This window comes from Pelecanus crispus, chromosome 10 (assembly GCF_030463565.1).
Source record: "Pelecanus crispus isolate bPelCri1 chromosome 10, bPelCri1.pri, whole genome shotgun sequence".
Taxonomy (NCBI): Eukaryota; Metazoa; Chordata; class Aves; order Pelecaniformes; family Pelecanidae; genus Pelecanus; species Pelecanus crispus.
This window is the reverse complement of record NC_134652.1, coordinates 23095851-23115772: the sequence shown is the minus strand read 5'-3', so window position 1 is coordinate 23115772 and position 19922 is coordinate 23095851. Positions and strand designations below refer to the sequence as shown.

General features: G+C 58.6%; 1 protein-coding gene across 1 annotated transcript in view; it reads right to left on the bottom strand.

Moving 5' to 3' along the window:
* The window catches only part of PSD (pleckstrin and Sec7 domain containing), a 35437-nt gene extending 23396 nt beyond the window's left edge, over positions 1-12041 (bottom strand). Inside the window, exons 1-4 of the mRNA XM_075717939.1 lie at positions 11271-12041; positions 11089-11191; positions 10109-10577; positions 4017-4460 (exon numbers count right to left, since the gene is read on the bottom strand). Of these exons, the coding sequence (XP_075574054.1) occupies positions 4017-4460; positions 10109-10577; positions 11089-11191; positions 11271-12041 (1787 nt within the window). The remainder of the gene's footprint in view (positions 1-4016; positions 4461-10108; positions 10578-11088; positions 11192-11270) is intronic.
* Positions 12042-19922: the final 7881 nt, after the last annotated feature.

Genomic DNA, 19922 nt, shown 5'->3' with positions numbered 1-19922 from the left:
CAATGACCCCGATTCAGGTCCCGGCAGAGTTTGCCTCGCTCGCCTCTCACGGGGGTGGCACGGTGGGCAAGTCACCCCCCCGCCCTCCATTGGCACCCCTCAGGGACCTGCACGGCTGTGCCGGGGGCCTAGGCTGGCTCTGGAGGAGTGGGATGGGCAAGGGAAGCTGGGTGACTGGATTTCAAGGGGCTTGCACCCCCAGGGAGATGCAATTTGCCCTTTTACATCCCATCCTGCCTGCCGCTGCCGGTACACGGGATTGCGGCAGGCGAGGCGGCACTCCGGGCTCCCGCTCGCACCCGGCAGCACTGCAAAGCCCGGGGATTTGGATCTGCAGCTGCAAAAGCCTGGCTGCCACTGCAGGAGGGACCTCCCTGCAGTCCCCCGGGCTGCCCCGGCTCCTGCCCTGCCATGTCACCAGCGCCACATCTGCCCCCAGCCAGCCCTGCCAGCCCCAGAGGGTCCCTGCCAGCCCCGGAGGGCTCTGCCCCCGCACACGCTCTGCAGGTCACCATCATGGCCGGGGACAGACTGCTTTAACTGCAGCCTTCTGAAGGCTGCCCAGCAAGAGCGGGGGACCTGCACACCTTCACCTCCCACCCCAGTAGGGCAATAACCTACTCACACATTAGGGGTGCCATCGTGGGGTGTTCCGCTGTGGAGGGGTGGGGCAGGGGGTCCCACACCGGACACTTGTTTTTCAGCCACGGCTCCCTCCCTTTCCCTCCTTCACCACTGGAGGAGGTGGAGGCATCCCAGCACCTCGGAAGGCCTCGCCAGGTCTGCAATTAGGCACACTCCCCGTGTGCAAGGCCAAGATAAAAGCGTGGTCTCAGGCTATCGCGTGCCGAGGAACACCAGAGCCTTGGCACGAGCCACAAGGCTGCGTGAACCAAGGCCACCAGCCACGGGGGACACCGCGTCTCCCCTGCAATGCAGGGGGCATCGCCAGTGGGCTGCTCCTGCCACCGAGAGAGATGGAAAGTCATGGGCTGCAGGGTCATCCAGACCCCAACCGTTGCAACAAATAATGTCAAAGGTTTCGGAGGCACGAGAAGGACAGTCGCAGGGCAGCACACACAGGTCTAGACCCACTGGCCTTCTTCACCAGTCACCCCTCATGCCAAAGCCCTGCAGTCCGAGGTCCCTTCTGCCAATCCTGAGGCTGACAGCCAGCGTAAAGCACAGCCTCCACTGCAGAACCCCCCTGCCCAGGGTTCCCAGTCCACCTCTGCTGACTGCAGTCAGTCTGTACTGCTTGTGACCATAGGTGGTGGCAAATCCCCTGCTCTGGCCCTGCTGGCATGGGTGATATTGCATTACGATGACTGCAGAGGTCCCTGAGCTCCTTTCCCCAGCAATTTCCATTAAATACCCTTTAATGGGAGCATCACAAGGATACTCCCCACTCGAGGAGATCAGCCCTGCCAGGCACCAGGAGCCGCTGACTCCAGCTCATGGGAACCTTTGAGCAACCAGCCCAGAGACCTCTTCAAACTACTTGGGAAGCTTCAGCTTCATGGTCAGCTCCACTCGGGAGTCTAGACAGTTGGTAGCACCAGTGATGGGGAAAGAGAAAACTTCTTGCACCTCTCCTTTGCCAGAAAGCCCTGCTGCCTGAGGAGTGACCCTGCAGACGATGGGCTGTCTCAGCCCCTGGTACCCCACGCCTTCCCCGCTTCCCAGTCTTGCTCATGCAGCCAGTCCCAGTCTCCACTCCACCGCACAAGACACCAGATCCCAACCACACCTGCATCCCTGTCCACCATTGCCCACAGGAGCTGCAAGGGGAGGCTCGCTCCATGCCGGGAGCGGAGGACCGGGCTGCGGCAGGGCCCTGCTCCCCCATGCCTCATTTCTCACTGTCTTTCCTGCAGCCGCCACTTCAGGCCACTGCTGGAGCCAGGGCACCTGCTCGGCTGCTGCGGGGCAGCATGGCGGGTCTGAACATCACCTACAGCCCAGGAGATGGGCAAGAAACAGGGCCTGAACGGGACTAAGAACTGTGCAGGGACCTACTGATACAAAGGGAATTGTTTCTAAACGGGGGAAGTAGTTGCTTGGGACTCCATGTGCGTGCGTAACAGAAGGCGAGGTTGGCACTTACGGTGCTATCGAAAGCCCAAGCCTTGGGTCCCCAGGCCAGGGAGTGCAGTGAGGGCTGCAGCTGGGTTTCCCCCACACTCCCCTGCCACCAAAGCAGAGGTACTCCTGCTTGTGAGGGCTGGAAGAGGAGAAGACAAGAGGCTCAGCAAAGGCGGGCTCAGCAAAGATCCAGGGCAGCTTGCAGGGGGACACATCACCCCTCCATGGCCTGTGCTGCAGCCCAGCGCTGCTCTGAAACCTGAGCTAGGAGGGGAGGAGAGAGCCGCAGCGTCTTCGGCACTGCTGGCATGCTCTGTGCTCCACTGACTATAAAACAGTGAGGAAAAACCTCTGTTAAGCCACATTATTGCGGTTCCTGCTGCCAGCTGCAGCTGCAGTCTCTGCACCCTCACACCTCTCCGTGCCCCTGCAGCAGTGTTGTTGTGGTACGATAGTACCCTGTGGACGGTAAGTCAGACACTGTCCTCTCGGTTTCTCCAGGGTGCTCTGTTTCAGTCCCTTGCCTTGGCAGAGGAATAGGAAGCCAATTCTTCCTGCAGAGCACCAATTATGGCTGGATACGGCCACTCTTCAGTGCCTCGTGCCTCTCATACATCACCAGTTTTACTGCACAAACCTTACCTGGCCTCTGCCACCATGTCCCTGGCTTCAGTGTCACAAAGAAAGGGAATGCCTAACCCAGCGCCCCTCTGCCCCAAAATGCCCTTGGAGTGATCCAGGGACCACACAGCAGATGCAATATCCCACTCTCCTTTCTTGACTGCAGACACCAGAGAGGACACAGAGCTCAGATTCCCACCTGGCCACCCCAAGATGAGCCTATGAGGATGGCACAGGTTGCAAACAGAAGTGACATAGGTCTGGAAAAGACCAAACCCCAAAAAATTTTGCGTGGAAAAGACCAAAGCCTAGAAAGTGGATGAGGGATTCAGGAGGCGCTGGCATTGCACAGAAGGTCACTGTGCACAGAGACCTTGCAGGGAGGCAATGCAAACAGGAAAGTCAGCGCTGGCATAACTGAGACACCAAGTTCTCTGAGAGTGCCAGCTCTGCAGCTGAACCACTGGACCAGACCTGATATCCAGACTGGACCTGACCACACTCCAGAGGAATATACCCTGGAAAAGGGAAAAGATGCAGCCTGCCAACCTGCCACATCACAAGTGCCTCGGCCCAAGACCTTGCTGGAAGGGGGAGGAGTACAGGAAGGTAATGTCTCAGCCTGGACATAGTCTCACATAGGAACAGGTTGGAAGTGGTGGGGCTGAGCTCCCCCAGAGATCTCCCCAGACATGGGGCAGCCATCCTGAGCCCCGGTGCAGGCAGGCTCGGAGCAATGAGCCTCTGGTGGGCTGTGCTCATCTCTGCCCTCCATCTCCCAACACACACAAGACTGAGGAGGTTGAAGAGGCCAGAACGATAGGTACAAGACCATGGGACTGTTGCCCTCAAGAAACAGGAGGCTGCTACTCGGATGGTGGGGGACGCAGCAGTATCAGGAAGTCTTGGCCTCCAGGAGGGAAAGGCTATTGAATTTCTACTGGTGCTCAACTTCTGACTGGCCTCTCTCCACAGCCACCATGGATGCTGGGCTGTCCTGCAATGCACACCACCACGGGATTGAAGTCCTGGGACTCCCTGCTTGTTAGGCTGGAGGAAACCTCACAGCCCTCCAGCACCAACAAAGCTGGCAAAGATGAAAAAGGAGATGTACTCCCACCAACACGCCTACCACAACACAATGGTGATTGCTGGCCTGATCGGCCACGTCACAGAAAATCCAGCACACCCAGTCCTGACCCTTCCCCTCTTCCCCAGCAACACAGGTTAGGCAAAACACATTGCACGGGTTAGACTCCACACTGAGCCTTGGTGGCCCAGCTGGACAGCAAGCAACTTTGGTCACTCACCTCATGTTGGAGGCCAAGGGAGTACCAAAGCTGTCCTCTGAGCAGCAAGGGCTGTGCCGAGCACCCTTCCTTCGTCTCCCCCGTTCCTCCTCCCTCTCTGTCCAGGGGGCATCTGTGGCCGAACTGGTCCCAGAGTCTGGCTCCAAGTGAGCCAGAGGAGCAAAGTTCTCCTCGATCAGCTTGGCGCTGTCTCGGATCTGTCCCTGTATTTCTGGGGTGAGGGTTGGGAGGTCAAAAGTGAAAAAGGTCCCATGGGTGCGGGCTGGGGAGGAGAGGATGTCAATGGAGTCCAAGCTGGTGTAAGATGTGCCTTTGGCTCGATGGGACTCCATGATGCTCTCAAAATGCTTGCTGAAAGAGTCCATGCCATCCTTGGAGAGGCTGTGCCCGAGGAGGAAGGGCACTGGAGACTTGAGCATACCCTGTGTGTCTCGGTCCATGATCCTAGAGGGAAAGAAAGTGAGAAGAACTGATCACTGAAGAGCAAGGGACCAAATCCCCGAAACAAAAGCCTACATGCTGCTCCAGAAGGAAACTGGGGAGGGCAGAAATCTCCTCTGAACATCTGTAGACCTCCAAGGAAACGCCTCGCCTGCCCAAGACATCATGGGAAGAGGGACTGGGCTGGCCTCCCTCCAGACATATGCTTCTCCTTTAATGTGCCACAGACTTTTGTCCCTTTAGTGGCTCACCCGCATAAGAAGCTTATGAGATGGCTACTGCTCCCAGTCACTCGACTTGAGCTTACATCCAATAAAGGGCTCAAGCACCAGAAGCAGGATGTGATTCAGCTCCATTTCCAACCAAATCTGGAAGTGGCTGAATTTTCCACAAGCCTTCAGAGCTTCTGAAACCCAGAAGGCTCCTCTTGAAGCTGCTCAGGACAGTGCGACAACTTCCTCCATAAACACAGCACCGTGGTCGCTGAGCACCGTGTTCAGAGCATGACCAATACCCACCTGCAAGGTCTGCTGGCTGGTCCCAGGAGACATCTGGGACCCAGCACAAGGTGATGCTGAGCCCCAGGTTTCCCCAGGCAGTATGGAGGGAGCCTCATACCCAGCTCTGGGCTCAGGGACCTGAGCTGGCCCATGTCCTAGAGGCCAGGCTTGGTCCTGGTGCATCATCTTGTCAGGGATCAGCCTCACAGGAAGGGCCAGCCTTTCTCCAGCACAGGTCTGGGTCCAGCCCAACACAGGAGTTTCTGAACCCTGAAGCTCCGAGTATTTTTTCCTGTAAATGAGGTGAAGCGCAGCCTGCCCATCTGTCTGAGCACGTGACAACAGGGATATTTCCAACCCAGGGAACATCAATGCTTCAGCCGTACAACCATAAACACAGCCCTAAAAGCCTACTTTACTCATAAGCCACTATCATTTTATTAAAGCAGCAGAAAAGTACTTGTTATGCCACTCTCTCCTCTGATTAAAGGAGAGGAACTGCTCCAACTTGTCGTAACATTTGTTATGAACAAGCAGCTTCGCACAGAGGGCTCAGAAGATGCGTTGCTGTTACAAGCACCAAATGATTTCCATTTATTAGCCTTCCCATACCACTCAAAAATCTCACCCTGATTACTTCAGCAGGCCAAGAGCTGGCAGCTTGACTCCCCCAGAGTGCCGGCTGCCTTCAAGGGGAGCACAGCTAAGCCAGACGCAGGTAAGCAAGGCAGGACGGAGGCTGCTATCGCCCCTCCACCAGCATCACCCTGGCTGTGCAGCACCGCTCAACGCTCTTACCATTCCCGTAGAAGCCCCAGGAGCCGCCAGCTCCGGTGTGGCTTTCTGGTGAGGACAAGGCAGAAGAGACCCCTTTAACATCTGCAGATGAGCTTTATAGATGCAAAAGTGCATTCCCTGTTCTTACCAGCCAGCTGCGTGCTAACAAACCAAGCTAACACTGCTGACTTCGTTTTGTGCCTTGAATCCATAAGGAGGGCGACGGGCTGTGCCGGGAAGGACAACGTCAGCGGACAGAAGGGACCTTGTTCCCAGGAGAGGGAGCTGGGCTCATTCTTGCGATCAAGTATATTGCCACCAAGCCACAGAGAAAACACAGCTGGTTCTGTCCACACCGTCCGAGCTCTGGAAGCAATCTCTCCACCCCAAAATATCAAGCGCAAAGCTGTTCAGCTCCAGAAGGATCTAGTCGCAGCAGCATGGATGCAATGCTGCCTGCACACACCACTCCTGCTTGGACCTAGATGCTTCATCAGCCCCACTGTGCTGCCTAGCCCCCCTCGGCTGCCACCCCCCCTGTGCCCTGCTCCGGCCCCCCAGGAAGGGTCACCGAACTGTCACCAAGCCAGACAAATGCAGCTGGGAGGAGCAGAGGAGGGGAGGAGACGCAGAGGCTGTGAGCGAGCATCTGCCGCAAGGGCGATGGGCGGCAGGAAAGCATTTCCAGCCTTGAGCTGGGGAGGGAGAGGTGGTGAGCCTTCCTCGGGAGAGGGCCAGGTGAGTACGGAGGGGAAGCGGATCCCGGGAGCCGATGGCCGTGCTGCATTGCACATCAGCGCCAAAGCCAGCAGCACTTCAGGCAAAGGTCTGCCCACGGGGACCATGGCGGTCTGAGCAACTGGGCTTCAGCAGCTGCATCTGACAGCTGATGGAGGGGAAGGGGCTCGCCCCAGCCTCCCCGCCTGGTGCTGCAGAGTCGTGCCATCCCCCGCAGAGAGAAGAGGGGAAAACCTCTCTCCTCAGGCCCTCAGTGGTTTTCTCTCTCTGCCAAATGTTCCTGTGACCCTCCAGCCCCCTGCACAGGCACTGCAGGCCCTGTGGGGGGATCCCAGCTCAGGCCAAAGAAAGTGAGGCTGGACAGCACCACCCAGCAGCCCCTTGCTTTATTCTTCTCTGAACAAAGCTCTTGTGCAGACCAGCTCCAGCAGCTCCTTGCACTCCCCCAGGCTCCTTCACACATCTCCCCCAGCTCGGCAGCTGCCCGCTTTTAGGGCTCAGTGTCCAACTCCAACCCGTGCTCAGCCGCAGGTGCTGACCACGGGCGCTGCAATCCCCCGCCGGCTGCCCACAGTCCCCTGCAGTGCCCATGCTGTCACGCTGAGGTCACGCTGCCCCCAGTCCTCCCCCACGAGCTGCAGGCATCTCCCCCCGCTCATGAGCAGGCGCCTGCCGGCGTCACCCTGAGCATCCCCTCTCCAGCCCCACTAGCGGGAGCCTGCGGGATGTGGGAGCATCGCCTGAGCTGCGGCTCTGTGGCCATGTTGGGCTCTGGGACAGAGGCTCAGCCTCAGCACAACACATCAGAGACTTGTGGCTACTTAGGCAGGCTAAGCCTATGCTTAAGTGTTTGATGAAATCAGGGCCATAACCATTTTTTAATCCCCAACAAAGCTTGCCCTGCATCTATTTTTCTCTCTGCCAAACAGCGAGCACAAAGGCTCTGGAAAGGCTCCCCAGGTAGCAGATCCAAGGGCTTTCCCAGGAGAGGCTGCTCTGCTTGCAGGGACAAAAGGCGTTTCTGCCTCCCACCAGCCCTCCGGGCTCCCGGGGGAGTGGGGCACCCCCCAGCAAAGCCTCTTCTCTCTTATCAGCTCACGGCACCGGTGCTGCAGGCCAAGCCGGGCCCGGCCTCCAGCTTAGCCAGCACGTCTGCCGATGCTCGGGGAGGAAGGGAATTGAGCCCGCTCTCACTGACAGGTCTCAGCTCTCTGGGACTAATGGGAATAAAGACAGTAAAGGCTTAGACTAGTCATTAGAGTTGGTAGATCTGACTCTAAATATATTCAGGGAGCGGATTTGCTGGAAGAAGACACCATTTCTTCTGTCGCTTTCCATGTCTCATTTGATTTGGTGTTGGGTTTTTTTAGCTGACCAGCTGTTAGCACGCTCTCTTATTTTGGGAGAGTAAATCACCAAAGAAGATGCCCTTCGGCCAGAATATGAAGGGCAACAAGATAGTACCAAGCCAAAATCCCCCTCGCAGAAGGTGCTAAACCTTTAAGGTCAGATTTTCAAAGGGATTTACATGTCTAAATGCTGCAAATCAGCATCTGAAGGTGCTTCAGTAATTTTGCAGGGCTGGTCCTTCCCAGCTACTGGGCCAGGCCTAGGGTACAGCAGCTCCTGCAGCAGCAGAACGGTGCTGGCTCTGGGGAGCCGGGGGGCTGCTTAATCACCCTGGCATCACCCCTCCTGTGAGCAGGCAAAGCAGAAAGCTTGAAGTAGAAAACATCAATACTGGTGGCTGGTAAACAGGGAGGAGGACTGCAGCTGCAGAGCGCAGAAATAGTGCGGAAGCAAAAACCTAGGGCTGCCATGCAGGGACTAAACAAGCTCGCAGTTTGAGGCTCGTGATTTTCAAGACACTGCCTACAGGGTCTGCAGGTACCTGGGGAATATTCAGGGGACTACAAATCAAAAGAGCCACTGGTCTACAAAGAAGCCATGTAAAATGAACATGATGCCCCTATTTACACATTGGTAATTACACCAGGAGCACCGTCTTTAGGGGCAACAATGCATTTAAGGACACATCCAAGCTTTCCAGCACTGCCTGGAGAGCTACAATAAGGTGTCTCAGAGGGCAAAAAGCAGGTCTAGGCTTACAGCTCATAGGACTTGGGTGGCCTAATACATATTTGGAAACAAAATATCAGTATGTAAGATAATTGTTACAGTAACTTGAAGAACTTGCTTCCAGTGGCAATAACTTTACACCTTACTCAAAACTTCCATCACTATTCATTTGGAAAAAAAAAAAAAAAAAAAAAAAAGGCTTATTTTCAGCTTTTCTCTAGAACCCAAAGTTTTTGAGGACAGGGTGGGTGGCAGGGAGGACTGTATCCATCCCCTCCATTAGAGATGCAAGGGCTGGACAAACTGGCAGGAGCCCAGCTCCCCTCGGGATGCACACCTTCCCTCCCCATCAGCCCAGCACCTTCGTGCTTCTCCTTCCCAGTGCAGGGGCACCAATGGGGGCTATTTTTTCATTATCTTTTCCCACTGCTGACATCAAACCCTCCCTTTTCTTCTCCCACCACCTGCCTCTTGCACAGCTAGGTGAGTGCACGCTGCCATGCCGCATCCCAGGCATCGCTCTGGCTTTGCACTTCCCAGGTGAGACCTCTCCCCACTCCTGCGGAGCACTTGCTGATGATGCTGAGCCCCCTCATCTCACCCAAGAGTCTTTGCCAATACATGTCAGGAGATGCCCTTGGCTGCTACTGCCTGCACAGACATCTCCTGCTCCCTGCCAGGGCCTTTTCCCTCCAGTCCTGCACAGTGCTCTGGAGCTCCTTCCCCTCCTGATGCCTCCTGGGGCAGGCAGATGATGCCCGTCACTCCTCATGGTCAAACCACTGCTCCAGAGGACACTCCACGGACACAATCTCGTGCCGCCAGCCCAAAACGCCACAGGCCTAATTGCCAGTGCCTGGCACAGGGCAGATGGCAGCTCAGACAGCGTTAGCTGCCCACAGGTGGGCAACCAAATGATAACCTTGGTGTCACCCACTCCATCAGCCTCCCAGCACAGGGTGTTTTGCCACACAAATGAAAAATGACACAAAAGACAACGAAAGGCTTTTTCCAGCCCAACACATACCCCACTCTTTCATAAACACAGAAAATACCTACTGAGACCAAGCACAAGGGACCGCTCCCGTACCGAAGCGCAGCCGTCTGCAGAGGGGAGGGCAGCCTGGCAGCGCCTGCCAGCACACAGCAGCTCCAGGACACAGCCTGGGCTCAGGTGCCCTGACACCATCACCCCAACACCCTGCAGCACCGGGGCAGGACGTAATTGTCCTGGTGGGACTTGCACCGGGAAGCATTGGCTCAGCTGGGTGACCTGAGATGCAGGGCTCATCCCAGGGGAGCGGGGCCCACGGTGCAGTGCCCGGGGCGGGATCACCAGCGCTGCCCTATGCTTCCCATGGGGTGGTGAGGGTCCCCTCCCAGCCCCAGTCCCATCCCAGCCTGGGGATCCAGAACTCCATCTGACCCCCACACACAGCTTGGATGGAGCTACCAGGACATTTGGCTCAGACACTCTTTCGGCAGAGCCCATTTTGCCATGCAGGAGATAATAAGGAGGGCAAGAAGAGCTTTTTGCCCTCGCATATGGAGCCTCACCTTTCCCTGTTCTCCTTCCTCATCGCCTCAAACACCTCATCATCCTCGTCTGCGTCCCTGTCCTGCAGCCCGTCCTTTGGGCAGACGGTGCCTGGGGCAGGGGGCTCCTCCGGCGTGCTGTTCCTTCTGCCTGGAGTGCCCTCGAAGCTTGGGTTGCTCTCGCTGTCCTTCTGGCTCTCAATTGCCGAATCCACCTCCTCCTTCTCGGCCAGGATATCGTCGATGTTGGTTTCGCGATAGCACCTCAGTGGCACGGTGTCCAGGTCTGTCTCAGAGTACTTCACCGTCCTCCTTATAATCCCAGTCTCGCAGGAGCCGGGCTTCTGGCCGCCCAGAGGAGACACCTCTATCTCCACCTCCACGTGGCTCAGGCTGTGCTCAGGCATCGACCCTGGCGGCTCAGCGGGCAGCAGGCAGACGGGCTTCTGGGGGGGCTCGGCCAGGGGAGCAGGGCTGGGGGCAGAGGAGCCTGCAAGGGAGCCCGGAGCACTCAGAGCCGTGGGGAGCCGCGCCGGGGAGCGCTGGGGAGCCACTCCTGCGGCATCACACGCACAGCGAGAGTGGGGTCACATGTGTGATGGGCACCAGGGAACAGAGACGGGGAGCCAGAAGGAAAAAGGGTGGGAGAGGCAGAGACAGGGTTCTGTCAGTGCCAGTGCACCTGCAGCCAGCCCCGAGCCCCCATCTCAACCCTGAAGCCCTTCTGCAGAGGCAGCCGGCAGCTGCCAGGGGTCAGGGCTCTGGTCACCCCCTCTGCACGATGCTTTGCACGGCCGCAGGGGACTCTGCAGGGAGGTTGGTGCGTGCAGAATCTGGCCCCAGGAGGACATAGACTGGCTGATCTTGGGGGGATCTCAGCTGTCTGGTGGGCACTGACAAATCCCAAGGGATGGGTAGCCCCAGGGGGAGTCCTGGCAGTGATTCAGAGTTGCAAAGGAGAGGTCAGTCCGGCTGAGGGCATGCTGCCCTCAACTTCTTACCTGTCTTCGGGGTGTCCAAGGAGCCGTAGAAGAATTCCCACTTGGCCCTGGCGATGCGTTGGGCATGGGCCGAGCTCTGCCGGGGGTACGGCCACACGCTGCCCTGCGGAGAAGAGAGTGGTGAGTGGGCGGTGGACCCTGGGGCAGAGCCCGTGCCCAGCATGGGGCACCCCAGCACTTACCTGGGGTCGGGGCTCTGGCTTCAGGGGGCTCCTGGCGAAGGCGGGGAAGTCCTCTGGCAGCCCGTTGGTGAGGGAGCGGCAGAGGCAGTCAGCGTTGAGGGTGCAGGGCTCCTTCCCACAGGGACGCGTTCCCCCCGAGGTCCTGCCCCCGGCCAGGAGCGGGTCAGACGCAGAGGCCTCCAGCTTCAGCGTGCGCAGGAGCCGCTGCTGGGGCAGGGGCTGGGGGGACTCCGCGTCCCCACCGAGCTCCAGGCTGCGGCTGAGGCTGCGGGGGCCGTTGTCCCAGCAGGGCTGGGGGGGTGGCAAGCCGCCCAGGGTCCGCACGCTGGCCTTCTCGATGAAGCGGAAGGTGACGACAGAGCTGTGTCCCTCCGGGGCCGCTGCCACCAGCGGGCTGCGGCTGCCCGGAGAGGAGAGCGCTGGGCTGGGCTGGCCCCGCCGTGGGGTGCAGGGGGCCGTCAGCCGCCCCCCACCCAGGCAGCTCCCATTGCCAAAGGCAGCCGCCTCCACCGGCTTGCGGGCCAAGGAGCCGGTGCTGTTGTAGAGGCCGAGGGGGCAGCGGCGGGCGTCGGGGGCCAGGCCCTTGCGCAGGAGGTGGAGGCGGCCGGCGTTGAGGTTGGGGGTGAGGCAGCGCGGGGGGCTGCGCCTCCCAGCCTCGGGGCTCCCCCCCGCCAGCCAGGACCTCCGGTCCACCCCGCGGGCGAACGGCGGGGGCGAGGCGGCGCAGCCCTCCTCGGGGTGGAAGCGGACGGGTCCCCCCGCCTGGGCCATCCCGCCGGAGGAGGGCACGGAGGTGTCAGGTCCGGAGCCCAGCAGGGCGGCACAGGGATGGTGACGTGGGTTCCCGGCACCCCTGAGATGATGGCCGGGTCGGGGGGCGACGCATCCTCAGGCAGCCCTGAAACAAGGGCGAGGAGAGCTGGTTAGGGGAGGGAGGACACAAGAAGGAGTCCGGGGCCATGGGGAGGACAGGCAAAAGGTTCCCTGCCCTCGCAGGAGAAGGAGATGCTGCGGGTGAGACAGCCCCCTTCAAATCCCCTCCCGCTGCCAGAATCGGGTAAGGTTCACTGTGGGCATCACACCGGCACCACTGCGAGGACGCCAGCAGCCCTTTGCTCGGTCCCCAGCCGCCCTGGGGTGTTTGCTTTCTTCCAGGGTGCCAGGATGCTGAAGCACTTCCCCCACAGACCAGCACCCCCCAGACACGGCAGGAGAGCATGCTACGCACTTTAAAATGTGTTTCATTCATCCTGCTTTAGGTTGAATATATTTACTACCCACACCCTACTAAAATCACTTCAATAAGGGGGTGGGGGGGAATGATATACTGGATCATAGAGACATCCTCCAATTACACTTCCTCAAGGAGTTTAAAATGAGCAGCATGGGCAAGAAGCCACTCTCTTTGGAGGTCAGCCTGGGTTTAAAGTGTGTCACACCAGCACATGCCGCAGCCGCTATCGGTGGCACAGACAGAGCTGTCAACACCCGCAGATCCAAAAAGCAGTGGTTACGACAATCCTGTCCTGGGGGAATGGAGCACGCCCGCCCTGCACACAGCTCGCCTGCCTGCCTCTGCCAAGAGATCCTTTATCCAGAGGGGAGACCAGCCACCCCACAGCAGCAGGGCGGCTGGCGCAGGGGAAGGCAGGACCCGGAGACCCCCACCAGCGCTACTGGCAGCGCTGCTGACGGTTTTCTTTCTCCCAGTGAAGCTAGAACTTGTACTCATCCTTCCCCAAGTTTCTCTGAATTCCTGGTGTGCAGAGAACACTCTGCCTTGGCTGCTTTTGCCTACTGACAGATGCTAGGATACTAAGTCCCTCCCTTAGACCTCATCATTTGAAAGTGAGAAACCAAATGCCAGTTGTAAATGAAAGCAAGCATGATTTCTTCTCCCTCTTTCCAAGTACAAACCAGATAGGATAAAATTCCTGAAGGATGTGGGGCTGGATTTTCAACGGTGTTTAGGCTTCAGAGATGCAGAGACATAACTCTTAATAAAATAGCCCAAATCACCCCCATGGGACAGGCGCCCATCTATCTGCACTATCACACTGCTAAAAAATCTGGCTCCTGTTGAGCAGCAGCAGTCTGTAATTCACCCACCACAAAAAAAACACTCTCCTGTTTAATGTGTCAGTTAGTGTTTTTAAAATCTTTTTCCCCGCTATGGTTGTGTTCACATTCAAGGTTGCTGAAGTTAACTGATAAATAATAAAGATGTGGGGTTTATATATTTCAAATGAAATTCCACTTTTTATCTCAACTCAGACTGACACACATGCCAAGGAAAAAAAGTTATCACTAGAAATAGTTGGCTTTCACTGTAACATAACAAATCTATAAAAACCAGCCTATCTCAATTGATGCGAGTTATTGCTAAAATAAATGGGATAAGCACAGCGTGTCCTCCTGGTTATCAAAGGAGAATTATCAAATTCAGAGTAAAGGCCATGCCTGCCTGCAAGCCACCAAAGCTGGACGGCTACACCATCCAGCGGAGTGAGCTTTTCTTTAAAAATGAAAGGTAAAAGGCACAAATGCAACAGAGATGAAAAATCAATGATGGAGCTAAGGCTTCCTGCTTGCTGATTTAAATCGTGAATCACATTGATGCTCTTTAAATCACTGTGATGAATGGGTTGTAAGGCACCGGTGGGCTCCTTGCTGGTCCCGCTGCCTGAAGGCAGGAGAAGTCCTGCAGAGGAAAGCTTAGAGGGAGGCTGCCCAGGCAGCCCAGGGCACGCGTTCAAAGAGAAAAACGGGAGCTGCAGTGTGATAGCCGGGAGCTGCACACCAGCAGGGGATTTCATTCGTTCAATAAAACATCTCATACATACAAGGAACCTGATCCTCCTGGCTGTCCCTTCTTAGCGGCCGAAGGGATGTCCAGGGATTCTTCCCTGCCCTGGCTTTGAGCTGTACCCGGTGCAACAGGGCATGGCTACTCCCCGTGCAGGCGCTTGCCCGGCTGAGCGGGGCGATGCGGGGGGAAGGCAGCAGACAGCAGGAACTGCTTACGCTGCGGGGGAAGAGCACACCCACGGCAGGGGTGCGTGGGGACAACGCGCAGGAGCTGGGGGAGGATGCAGGGGAACGGGCAAAGAAGGGGACGGGGACGGGGACGGGAGGGAAGCAAGAGGTGCAGGGCTGGGCATGGGCCGGCCCTGGTGCCGGGCACGCTACCGCTGCCGGCAGCGGCGGCGGGGAATGGGGGAAACCAGGCTGTGGGTGCCGGGCCATCTGACGGAGCAGGGGCGGGATGGCACCCAGGCGGTGCCGCTGCACTCGGGAGGGACACGGGGCAGTTTCGGGGGTGCATTGGTGACCGAGGAGGGGTGCGTGGCGGCCCTGGGGCTGTGGGACGAACGGGGACCCCTTCCCGAGGGGGTGTCGGGGCGGGCGACGTGCCCACCCTCCAACCTTCCCCGGCCCTCCCAGCCCGGCCTCCCTCGCCCGGCATCTCCCGTCTCGGCGGGATCAGCCCTGAGTGGATGTGACATCCAGCCGGATGAGCAGGGAGCACCCCCCGGCCAGGGGGGCCGCCGGAGCCGCCCGCCCGCCCGCTCCCCCCGCGCCCCGGCCGGGCTCCCCCGTCCCGGGCGGGGGCCCCGCGCCCGCCCCGCACCTGCCCAGCGGGGCTGCTCCGCGGCGGCGGCGGGCGGATCCCGGCCCCGCCGGGCGCCCACCGGTGCCGCCGCAGCCTGGAGCCGCCGCGGCCCCCGCAACAACTGCTGCAACTTTCCCCGCTCCGGCCTCCGGCCCCCGCCGCGTCCCGCTCCGCTCCGCTCCCCGCGCCTTACCGGCAGCGCCGCCGCCGCATCCTGCGCGCCGCTGCTCCGCGCTGCCGCCGGCTCGGCCCGGTCCGCCCCGTCGGGCGCGGTGCGGCGCGGCACGGCGCGGCACGGCACAGCACGGTGCCACCAGCCCCAGCCCGCCGCGCTAATCCCGGCCCGGGCCTGTCACTCCGCCCCGCTGACAGCCCCGGCAGCCAATGGGAAACCCCCGCCGGGCGCCGCGCCCCGCCCCAGCCGGTGGCACCGGCACACGCGGAGCGAGGAGAGGCCGGCCCCGCACCGCACCGGCCCCGCACCGGCCCCGGGGTGCGTGTCCCCGGATCCCAGTGTGCACGTCCCTCTGTCCTGGTGTAGCAGCGTGCACATCCGTGTGCCCCAGCGTGCCACCGTGCAGGTGTCGGTGTGCACCGTGCAGGTGCCGGTGTGCACGTCCCCGTGTGCCAGGGTGAACCCGGCCTCAGGCACCGGCGGACGCAGCGCTGTATGCCGCTGTGCAAGTCCCAGCGTAACACCACACGTGTGCCCCTGTCCCGGTTGTGCACATCCCCGCTCATCAGCACGCACCTCGCCGTGTCCCTGCTCAGCAGCGTGGACACTCCCGTGTGACCACGGGCACGCATCCTCAGGCGTGAGCGCGCACAGCCCTGTGCTGCAGAGCACAGGCTGCCCCCACGCCCCCACCCCCCACTGCTTGGGGAACCACGAGGACGAGAAGACAAACGCCACCATGTCCTGGGACACCAGCCACCCCCAGCAAGCTGCTGGCCCTTGCCCTGGGGAGCAGATCCCACGCTGGGGACTGACCTCTCCGATGGGGCTGTGTGTGCGCCTCTTACCCCAAGCACGCCACAGCCACAGGTACTAAGGTGTCCCAGGCCACCAGGGACCTGGCACCACTGTGTCACCAGGCACCCCAAAGATGGCAAACACCACCCCAGTCCCAGAAAACCACTTCATGCTACAAGGGAAAAAACCCCACCCTCTGTGTCCCATCCCAGCACTGGGTGCGGGTGCATGCAGAGCTGCCGTGGGGCAGCAGGGTGCCAAGGGGAGGGGTGCTGTGGCAGGACCCCTGGACACCGTGCTGCCACCGCACTGGCTTCACACACGGCAGCCACCGGGACTGGCAGCCAGCGGTCCCTGCCCACCCAGGCTGCCAGATCGATTCGCTATTAAACAGCACTTTATTACACAGCCCAGCAATTGTTATTAAATGCGTGCGAGAGGAGAGGCCCAGGGGAGCCTGGGCCTCACGTGCACACTGTGCCTGCAAGAGGAATTTGGGGAGAGCTACCCCTCCTTCCTGGTTGCAGTGAGCCCAGTTCCATGCCTGCCTGCCCTTACTGTCACCCAGAAAGCGTGTCCCCTTCTCCCCTCCCAGGCACAGAGACGTGGGGAGAAAGTGGCAGGCTCAGCAGGCTCTCCTCATATTTAATGCATTGAAGCACTGCCATTTTCTCCCTCCTTCGCCAGGCTCCTGCCTGCGCAGGGCCCCTCTCCCCCACACCAGGGACCGCGGGTCCCCGAGCTGCCTCACACACAGCCAGCTTTCCTGGCAGACTCCAAGAAGCTGGGCTAATTAGGGGCCTCACTGCTGCAGGATCAACGACCTGATTCCTTCAGCAGCTTCTTGATGGCAGGAGGGTGGGGAGGGGGAAGGCTTTTCTCTAAGCCTCAGCCAGAGTGACAAATTTAACCAAGTAGAAGAGCTCAGAGCTTTCCCGGTGTGTCTGTACCAGGACAAAGCATGTCTGCCACCTTCCCAGCACCTGCACGCAGCCCTGCTGAGAGCTGCAAGGGGTAAGGGAGAGGTCCTCTCCTGCCACGCTGGCTGGAGATCCAGGCCACCCATGGAAAACACATTTCCTTCCAAACCGCATGTGTTTCCCCCACAGTAGCTGTTGCTCTCCCTACCACACTCTACTCCATATCCCCCTCACCTTCCCGCAGCCCTGTAACTCCCGAGGGACATGTGCCCGCATCTGTGGGTTGGGCCAGCACTGCCATAAGCCTGGCTGGATCAGGATTTAGTCCTGGCTCCCCCAGCCCCCCCTGCTCTGAATCCCTCCCCAGCTGATGATGGGCAGGAGGGAGCAGGGAACCCCTCTGGCAGATGACAGAGAAGGGGACAGGTGGAGTCCCCCATGCTCTACCCCACAGTCCCAATCCAGTGGGCTTAGCTAGAGAGCCATGCACTGGGAACCCTCTTTACTGTCACCTGGGCACTTCAGCACCTCCAGTCCTTGCCTGCAGGTACCACATCCTCCCTGCATGAGAGTCCGCCTGGTTCCATGTCATCCCTTTCAGCCTCCTGGTCTCTGCCAGTTCCTCAAGCCCAGCCACAGGCAGCTTCCAGGAGTTTTCTTTCCAACTATTGCCAGCATTGCCCTTGCTCATCTTCACAAACCTGCAACACACCACTCCTTCCCCAGCCCGGAAGGGTGTGGGTGTCACCAGGGCAGCACAATGAGGAACTTCTTGCTTGGAAGACCCCAACCTGGGATGTCATATTGTCCTGGCAGCTGTATAGATCCAGATGACATTTGGATGGCGAAGGGGTAGACAAGGAAAGGTTCCTTCCCTGGCTGGCTCCAGGGGAGTCACACACTGCTGATCCTCAGCCTGCCCTGAGGCACACAGACTGCTCCTGGTGGTCTCTAGAAAGGCGTGTGGCACAGCTGGACCACGCAGGCACAGTGCCTAGTTGCAAGCACCAAGGTTTCCCAAGCCTGGCTCTGCAGTGGGTAACCGCATGACTTCTTGGCCCTCGCAACACATTTGCTCTCACAGCAGCAAGTGGATGCAGGACAAGGGCAGTGGCATCCTCACATTGGTTGTGCCAGCTCTTCCCACTGAGCAGTCCCCAAGTCCTCTCGGCTACTGGCTCTTGCAGACACACAGACACTGCCTTCCTTCTCCTGGCCCAACCACTCACAGCCTGACAGCTTCTTCTGCAGCTGCGGCTCCGCTTGGAGCAAACACCCTGGTACACCTCCGGGCTGCTCCCCTGAGTGCAGGGGGGCTGTCGGAGCCATTTTCAGGGGGGCTGTGCTTTGGCCTCAGGGCACAGCATAGCCCTGCAAGTGTGGGCGGTCACTCTGTCAGGAGGCAGGTGCTCCTCACCCAGCTCACTGGAAGCACCATGGAAATAGCAACTGCAGCCCTGCAGGAGATAGGTCCCAGTGAGGGGTGAGGGCAAGGGAAGCTGAACTCCCCTTGTGTCTGCATTGAGGGCTCTGGGGCAACCAATTAGGTTGCACACGTTCCCTCAGGGCCTAGACTTAACTACATGGCTCTAATGAATGCCTTCTTCCTCCAGTGCCAACTCCCAACCACATCCTAGCTGTATATTAAAAAAGCCACTGCAGTATAAGCCAAGCCTTTAATGGACTGATGCATTTATCTGTTATTCCACCAGCCTGGTGGTTAAGGATAAATGGCGAAAATACCCTTCCTTGACAGTCTGTTATACAAATGCTGCTTTACAGCTTAGGGCAAAAAGGCAGTGCTGGAGATCCTGCCTGACCCCCTGCCCAAACCTCAGGCTTCTGCCCGGACCTGGGTCAGGCGAGAGCACACCCGCACCGTTCTGTGCCTTTTGCAGCTCCCTTGCATGGGGCAGGCACATGGGACCACAGCAGGATTTTTCAAGATGAGAGGCACTCTGGAAGAGGACACAGACTGCAAAACATCTTACCAGGGAGAAGAGCCAGTGCAGACTACAGCTATGCAAGGGATAGCTGCTGCCTGCCCAATTGCCAGTGCCCTCCCCAGTGTCCCAGCTCCCTACCTCCTGCAGGCGGGACACTGGCTCGGAAGAGCAGAGGCGAGTAGAGAGGAGGGAGAGAAAGATGTGTGCTGGGCCTCAAAGTGAGCTGTAACAAAATATTTCTGTAACACCCCTGGAACACCTGCTGTTACTGAAATCCCCTGAGCCTGTCCAAGCCCTGGGCAGCACGAGCACAGCAAGCGGGCTTCCCCCTGCACCAGCACTGCTCAGTCAGGATGAAGGCAAAAATGCCAGAGTGGTAAAACCTGTCCTGGGGACGTGGGAGGTGGGGCCTCAGCACAGCTTGAGCCATAAATAATCTCCCTACACAGTAGTTAGGGGAACAATTGTGTGGGAGTATCTCTTGGTAAAAAGATGCTCAGGGAAAAGATGGTCTTGAAGGAAAGCAATGAGGAGATTTCTGGCTGGTGGGGTGTGCTCTGTGCTGAGGACAGAGCTTCCTGGGTGCCAGCAGGTCACTCATCAGACCCACCTCCCCGTGGTGAGTCACTGCACCGAGGAGACAAATTTAGTCTGAAACCACCCAAATCACCAGTTCTCTGGTGTAGCCTCCCAGGACACAGCTGCGCTGCAGCACAGATCTTCAGCTCTGCTCTCCAGCTAGTCTCTGCAACAGTAAGATGTGATCCCTTCCCCCATCTTCAGCCTCAAGGTTCACATAGGGAAAGGTGTAAGGAGGAGTAAGAGCAATGAATACAGGGAATATCTTATGTGGAAAAGAGACAGCAAGCTGCAGGCACGCAGCCTGACCCAGCACAGGGAGAATGTGGTCACATACAGAATTGTATAAAAGGTGTGAAAACCCTGAAAGGTCAGTTAAGGATCAGTAATTACAAGCATAGCAAGGAAACCAAGTAAAACCTGACAGTATGGAGATACATGCAAAGGACATGCTGAAAGCTTGGAAGCAGTGGATTCATAAGGGAGATGCTTCATAACAGCCCTGCATTGGTGTGTGGCTAGGAGCTCCTCATGCACGTTCCTCTTCCAACCCTGACTTGCACAGCTTGGCCTTGCTTTACTTCTATTTATTTTTTTAGCCCTGACTGTTTTGTCATATTC